An 8235-nucleotide genomic window follows, 5' to 3' on the forward strand; every position below is an offset into this window, starting at 1 on the left:
TGAAACTCGCCAGTCTATTCTTGTTCTTAGAAATGAAGGCTATTCCATGTGAGAAATTGCAAAGAAACTGAAAATTTCCTACAGCGGTGTGTACTACTCCCTTCAGAGAACAGCACAAACGGGCTCTAACCAGAGCAGAAAGAGAAGTGGAGGCCCCGGTGCACAACTCAGCAAGAAGACAAGTACATTAGAGTCTCTAGTTTGAGAAATAGACGCCTCACAGGTCCTCAACTGGCAGCTTCTTTAAATGGTAGCCGCAAAACGCCAGTGTCAACGCCGACAGTGAAGAGGCGACTCGGGATGCTGGCCTTCTAGGCAGAGTGGCAAAGAAAACCCATATCTGAGACTGGCCAATCAAAAGAAAAGATTGGTATGGGCAAAAGAACACAGGCATTGGACAGAGGAAGATTGGAAAAGGTGTTCTGGATAGATGAATCCAAGTTTGAGGTGTTTGGATCACACAGAAGAACATTTGTGAGACGAGAACAGGTGAAAAGATGCTGAAGAGTGCCTGACACCATCTGTCAAGCATGGTGGAGTAATGTGATGGTCTGGGGCTGCTTTGGTGCTGGTAAAGTGGGAGATTTGTACCAGGTAAAAGGGATTTTAAATAAGGAAGGCTATCACTCCATTTTGCAACGCCATGCCATACCCTGTGGGCAGCGCTTGATTGGAGCCAATTTCCTCCTCCAACAGGACAATGACCCAAAGCACACCTCCACATTGTGCAAGAACTATTGAGGGAAGAAGCAGGCAGCTGGTATGCTGTCTGTAATGGAGTGGCCAGCACAGTCACCAGATCTCAACCCCATTGAGCTGTTGTGGGAGCAGCTTGACCGTATGGTCCGCAAGAAGTGCCCATCAAGCCAATCCAACTTGTGGCAGGTGCTTCAGGAAGCGTGGGGTGAAATTTCAACAGATTACCTCAACAAATTAACAGGTAGAATGCCAAAGGTCTGCAATGCTGTAATTGCTGCAAAAGGAGCATTCTTTGACGAAAGCAAAGTTTGAAGAACAAAATTAATACTTCAAATACAAATCATTATTTCTAACCTTGTCAATGTCTTGACTATATTTTCTATACATTTTGCAACTCATTTGATAAATAAAAGTGTGAGTTTTCATGGAAAACACGAAATTGTCTGGGTGATCCCAAACTTTTGAACAGTAGTGTATATACATACATATATTCCCTTTCTCCCTGTGTTACTCTATGGCACCTGATCTTTGAATAGTTTATTTTCTCGTTTTGAACACTGAAATTCGGAGAAAATTGAATCAAAAAACAGCGTACTATCTCCATCTCATCATGATTCAGTGTTTTGCTGAACAAGTCGAGAAGTGTTTTTAATCAACACATACAGCAGTATAGACTTTATTCTAGATCAAAACCTTTCCCCATGTCACAGACGCTTGACGTTTGGCACTTTAATATCTTTAACACAATTTAAATATTTTTAAATAAGGAAGAAATTACTTTAGGCATTATTGTAAAATAAGATACATCAATTTAATGAGCATCATGACGGAGAGTAAAACCAGCTGTAATAAATAAACAAACAGCTTTTGAAGTCTTTTATCTAATCTACCATGTGATTGGTCGAAAGTGTTCCACTAAACTGTGAGACAGGTTTCTGAGTTCAGCTGCAGAGTGAACTTGCTTGTATCCCAGCAGAGCCAGAGTGTCATTGCACAGATTCTGCACAGCCCTCACGATGTCGAAGCCCAGACGAAGCCTCCAGCTGTCTGCTGTCGCTCTGGAGTCTCTCGTGGTGGAGTACCTGTAGTTCCACTCCGAAGTGGACGACACGTTACTGTTGGTGTTCTTTTCAATCCACACCCGCACACTCTCCTCCATCTCGAGCCCCACAAACCTGTAGATCTCAGTGGCCTTGTCTTTCGGATTGAACGCCAGGTCCTCGTAGCGCACCAGCAGGTAGCGTCCCCGCAGCCACGCCGGCCTTTGCAGGCCTGTTTCTGCGGAGGCCGCCATGTCTTTGCAGGTACTGGTGATCTGCGTCAAGTCCACGTATCGAGGCTGCCGTCCTGTCGCGTTCCATATTTTCCAAGCGCGGAATTGATCCGAGAAGGCCATCATGCGCGAGGCGAGGATGGCCCTGGGGTCTCTCACCAGGTGGACTATCTTCAGGTCCAGACGTGGATCCTCTGTCAGGGTGCGCAGGTCCCCCACCTCGGGGACCCGCACAGTCTTGATGGCCACATGTTCCCTCGCCAGACATGACAGAGAGGCCTGTGTGAGGTTCAGGGCCCCACACTTCTTGGGACACCAGGTTTCATCAGGAGTGACAGAGGCAGCTACATCGCCTGCATCCAAGCACACGGGAGGGGAACACAGTGCGTGGCTGGAGCTCCGGTGGAAGAAGGAGCCTGTGACGTGGTCCTGGGGCTCCGGGCGGATGTAATTCTCCATGAAGTGGAGGTCACAGGTGTAGAGATTGAGGAGGAGGTCCCTGTATGCTCCCAGTAGAGCCCGGCGGTCCAGGGTGCGACGCAGCCGGCTGCTGGAGTTGGTGAATGCCTGCTGGACGTGGTAGAGAGGTTCAAATACGTAGAAGATCCCCGGGTGCTGGTTGAGGAGTTGCCCGGTGAAGGAGGAGCCGCTGCGCGTGGTGGCAAACAGCAGGATGTGCTTCCGAGGCGAATCGACCGGCCTCCAGCTGTCATCGCACAAGGCTCTCCACCTGGAGTCTAGAGGCAAGAAACAAGTCATGCACTATGTCACATGTTGAACTCGTCTGAAGTCTTAAGCTTATTAATAACATAACACAACCTGTTCTACCTGTGTCCTAGCACCAGGTTGTGATAAAAAAAAAGAGGAGTCATTTCACTTATGAGTCACTGCCAAAGAGAAAATGCCGGTTTTCATCATAATTCAGTCCTGGGGAAAGTGAACTACTGAATCAAGCCAATAAAGCTGAAATAATTTAGATGGTAAACATGCCTGATGAGTAAGTTGCTTGTCTGCCGGTGGTTACCGAAGGGGCTTATGAAATGGCGGATCTCAAAATATAGTGCAAATAGCTAACATGTAATTACTGCTGATGAGGAGTTGATTGCAAAGGGGATGTTACTTTCATACACAGGAGCTGCAGCTACAGCTGCACTATGAGAGCGGATTAATGGAGATTAATTGGAGGATAATTGTAAAACGAATCACACATATTTCCTTTCTCTATCCACACTTGTTGGGAATCCCCTCGTTTAATGAACTGCTTTCCTTTTTCTTAATTTTCAGTCACAGTTTTGACTCTTGACTGAATCTCTTTGCATAAATATTAGCAATCAAGTGTGTGTCTGTCCCTCTTCTGGTGCTGCACAACCACGTTTTGGAACAATACACATACATTTTAGGTATAATGTCTATTCTTTTGTGCAATACATCTGAGCTTATAGCTATACACCAACAGATGGATACACGTCTTGCTCTCCTGTCGCGAGTAAGGACAGTCTGGGGGGCAATCTTGACTGGCTATGGGGGCGTACCTCTGTGGTGTCTGGTCTGGCAGCGGTAGGTTCCCTGACAGGGCCCAGACAGAGAGTCCCTCAGGGTGCGGATGGCTGTGTACTGGACCCCAAGAGACGCACACACAAGCAGCAGCACCGTCTTCCAGGAACACTCCATCCTGCCCCCCCCTCTGGCTGTACATCCTTTACGCTGACGCCGACAGGGAGGCACAGAGACACGCAATTAGATTTCATTTTGATGCATGTCCTCAGCGTCATACATGTGCAGCTCCCACTCCTTTTACCCCTGCAGCCTTCCACTGGTGGCCAATGAGCAGATCTTGCTGGAGCAATTAGGATGCTTGCTCAAGGGCACTTAAACAGGAGAAGGTAAAGTATGTCACAAATAGCTTTTCCCTTTCAGATTTCCCATGCCAGTTCAGAATGTGAACGCGTGTCCTCCTCATGGTGTAACAGTGTTGTGTGAGAAACCATCTATAATACTCACATGTCTGTACTTAGCATAAAGACAGGAATGGAGAAAACAGTTAGTCTGTGACAACATCCGACCTATAACATAAAATATTATATTGTGTTGATTGGTGAGCTTTAGAGATTTAGACAAACATTACCTTCAGAAAGCCAAGATATAGCCGTTTCCACCGGTTTCCAGTTTTCATGCTAAGCCAAGTTAACCCGCTGAAGGTTGTTGCTTCATATTAGCAAGTAAGTGCATAAGAGTATTTACACACATGTAAAAAATAATAAATAAATTCAGAATGAAGGAGGTTACTCTCGTTCCCAGCGGAGCAAACAGACGGCACATTTGTAACATTTCTACCAGAAGCTACTACAAGCTTTGGAAAAACAGGCTCAGGATGTGCTTCCTCGAGGATCGACAGATTTGTTCTGCAGAAAAACACAACGCAAAAGGTCAGACCTCTACTGTGAAATGTTAGCAGCATTTCCCAGATCTGAAACAGCTCCCCTATTCAAGCCTACCCTGCGCACAGTTTCGTAATTGCATTTCATTTTTTATTTCCTCTCTTCTGGGTAATTAAGCCTCTAAGCTCAGCAGAGAGCTACATAAGCAGATACATATAGCTGTCTTCACATAGATGAGTGGAGAAGTTTCCTTTGTACACTTGCGAGTTTTTCGCCATGGGCATGAAAGAGCAAAGGGAGAAGTAATTTTCCAAATGGATTTAGAAAAAAAAAAGATGCTGCCATCCATTTGTACCTTCGCACCAAACTGATGGTGGGTAATCACACCAGATCCCTGGGTGCAAAGTGTGTCTTCATCACTCACCGAGGCAATCATCATCAAAACCACAGGTATATATAAATATATATATAAATATCGCCTTCCTGTTTGCTTCTTCACACCCTTTTTCTGTCACTGTCTCTCTCCAGTCGGCCTCTTGTTCATTAATGATGTTTATGGGTCCCTGGCAGACTCATATCCTCAGGAATGTATCACACTGAGCTCAGATTGGCTTTTGATGTTCCATTAATCACAAACAGCGCAAAAACAAAAGACATTTACTCTGTGGGTGAGGGGAAAATAAATCGAGTTGACATCATGAGTCATACTGTTTGAATACGAGAGAAAAAATACAGCAATTGCGGAATGAACCCATCAGGGGGAAAAACTTTGTTAGTTGCAGACAGAATGACAGAGTTCGGGATGCTCTACCTTTTGTCTCTTTTTCCAGAACAATTTTAAAGCTGCACGTTTTTTGAAAGACAGAAAAGGTGGGTGAAAAAGCAGAGGAAAATATGCATGCATGAATGCAGATGATGAAAAGCTTTGACCAAGCTTCTTACCATCTCTGACACTTGAGAGAAGAGGGGGGGGGGGGATCTGTCAGATTGACAGTCCTGCTATCCATACCCAACATGTCCTGCACAGCTGGCTGACCAAGGCACATCATATGATTCCTTGGAGACAGGTTTTGTTTTCCTTTCCAGTTGTGATCAGGACTCAGTGCCTGCTCTGCTACACACCCTGCTGCCCTCTGGAGAATGAGGACAGATGCTTCAATGGATTAAAGCAATTTGATCTGCATGTCCTCCTTTCTTCATGGCTTATAACTCCTCTCGTGCAGAGACTCACACCAGGAATAATAGACTCTCTCTCAACCGCCGGAAAGGGACTACGAGCTTCAGATGTCTCAGCTTTTGTTTCCCCCAAACAAGAATAGTGCTTACAGGGGAAACACGCCTCGGGGACAGGATCAACCAGAGATTACACTGTGCGCTGCAGGCTGCTCTGGCAGGTTTGAGTTGTAAATTCAGCTGCTGCTAAGTTTACGTAGCTAGCAGCAAAGGTGTTGGAGGTAATGACATTTGGCCATGGTGCAGGGAAGGCAATTGCCTCAGTGTAGAAAATGAAGGCAACAAATGAGGTTAGAAGTTAGTGATGAGGATGGGACTGAGGGATTTGGGATGCAAGTGATTGAGGGATGTGACAGTGCCAAAGATGTTTCTATTAAGGCACCCCTGTGTGTTCACAGATCTTGTGAGTAAGGCAGTTTATTGTCAACGATCAATCCCTGGAAACAGAGAGTTGAGCAACAGTATAGCAACGCCAAGACGAGCTTCAAATCTCCAGTTATTCTTTCTCCATCTATCTACCTTTTCCCTGTCTCTTTCTGTCTCTAAACCAAACACCACACACACACAGACGTATACAGGCAGAGTGCCACAGGCGGAAGGCAGAGCGCCGTGCACAGGAGCTCCATCTGACCCCGGGCTACAGAGGAGCTCCTGTGAAAGGAGAGAAGATGAATCTTGTCCTACATCATTCCTCCAGCACACACAGAATAAAGGCGCTACGCAGAAGAAGGAAGAACAGTGCAAACAGTGGGCTGTTTGAGTGTAAAATGAAACTTAACTCAGAAAATAATGAGTAAAGTTAAGTGAGGATGACATTAATTGATAGTATAAGAGACCTGCCATTTCCGTTGAAAAGACGTTTAATAAACGACTCTGGTCGACGTTCAAATTTGGTTTTAAGAGTTTAAGTTCTTTTCTATATTTATCTTTTTTATCCTCTGCATTGTCATTTTAGAGTCTAACTAAGAAAGAACATCCACATTTCTCAGCTAAAGGACAATATTGCAAATCCTGGTGAAACATGTTCTAAACATGAATATTCAAACAACATCTAGAACTAGTTGATGAGAAAGATGTTCACTTTTACTGTCACAGCTCACAAAATAACAATGAAATACATAGTCATCGTAACACATCAACAGTTTCCACTTACAGGACAACGACCATGTGACATTCATTTATTTGTATTTTGTATTCATTTTAACAATATAAATATAACATGAACAATGTACTTTAAATACAACTACAACGAAATTGAAAATACACACTTGTTGAACTTAATCTTGGTGTTCTTCTTTAACTGTCATTGCTAAAGCCACCCAGGAGCCGGTCTCAGCTGGTCTGCCATATCTTCAAGGTGGACATCTGTAAATAAAATAAGTAGGCTATTAGGAAAAAAAATCACTTTTGAACCAGTTTTGAATGTCTTATCACCGGTGGCCGTAGTTGTTTATTAAGGATCTTTTCAGAAAGATGCAAACTATATATTGTATATTGTTTGTATGTAATATAACATGTATTTTGACCCTCTTTTTGTTTGTACATCAATGTATTCCTTCCCATGTCAGCTGTATGTTGCCCCACTCACTTCCGGTCATGTGAAATGGCCTAAAAACTCAATGTTATAATGCAGGGCTCCAGTAGTCCCTTACACACGTGTTTATGTTTACATGCTGATGTAGCTACACGCTAACATGCTAACTACAAGCTAGCAGCATAACATGATACTCATGGAGCTGGTTTGGGTTTGCGTCATTGTAATGAAGTAGTTCAAGTACTTACAAAGCGTGAAGTTAGTGTGAAGCCTCACGTGTATGACGTCAGCTCGTTCACTCCAGCTGGTCCCTTTCAAAAGTTGTAGAAGCGGTCCTTCGAGTATGCGCATGCGCGACCCAGCAGTAAACACGCTCGTTATTTCCGTGAGTGTACAGAATGCACTGTGCCCCCGTTACACCGGGAGCCTCGCGCTGCCAGCATACGGTCTGTGGCTCCATATGTATGAAGTTGTATATGAAACATTCAGATCACGTCTTTGTTTAGACCGCATTTCAGCGACCAGTGTGACTCTGGAGAAATATTTAAGATCATCTCAACATACAGCTGAACAAACCACCAAATCAACATTATCAAACAAACTTGTGTTTTGGGACACGTTGTAATATCACCCAGTGATACAACACCCTCCCTGGTAGAGTCTTACTGAAACAGTGATGAAGAGCACACGTTTGCACCTGGAAATAGTGAACATATATTTTCAGTGATTTATACCAATATGTACTTAAAATCACAGCTGCTCAATATAACTTAAAACATATAATTACAATAATAAACAAACACATCTTCTCAACATTACGCCTGTGGAGCATTAGAGCCGATAAAGTAGACAGCTCACTGTAAAGTCACCATTAAGTCGCTGTGTGGAGTAGGCTAATCATTACTCTTTTCACCCCTCATATCATCACTATCGTAACACTCTCAGTCAGATTAGAGCATTTTGTTCGTTTAAATAATTCATCCTCGCTGCGCGTAAAATGCAACAACAGATTTTTTTATTTTTTTTTAAAGAAAATAAAATGTTGCCTTACCATAGACGCGCTCGATCAGATACAAGAAGGACTTCTACCGCCGCTTCCGTCCTGTGCGCTGCATTTG

At 44.1% G+C, this 8235-nt stretch overlaps 1 protein-coding gene across 1 annotated transcript; it reads right to left on the minus strand.

Annotated features, from left to right (window-relative positions):
• Nucleotides 1-517: 517 nt before the first annotated feature.
• Nucleotides 518-7881, minus strand: si:ch73-62b13.1 (Carbohydrate sulfotransferase 1-like). Its single transcript, XM_056417684.1, has 2 exons — nucleotides 3505-7881; nucleotides 518-2709 (listed from the first exon to the last, which is right to left on the minus strand). Exons 1-2 carry the CDS (start codon nucleotides 3641-3643, stop codon nucleotides 1586-1588), a joined length of 1263 nt encoding a protein of 420 aa, XP_056273659.1. The 5' UTR covers nucleotides 3644-7881; the 3' UTR covers nucleotides 518-1585.
• Between the last annotated feature and the right edge of the window lie 354 nt (nucleotides 7882-8235).

This window comes from Pseudoliparis swirei, chromosome 6 (assembly GCF_029220125.1).
Source record: "Pseudoliparis swirei isolate HS2019 ecotype Mariana Trench chromosome 6, NWPU_hadal_v1, whole genome shotgun sequence".
Classification (NCBI taxonomy): Eukaryota; Metazoa; Chordata; class Actinopteri; order Perciformes; family Liparidae; genus Pseudoliparis; species Pseudoliparis swirei.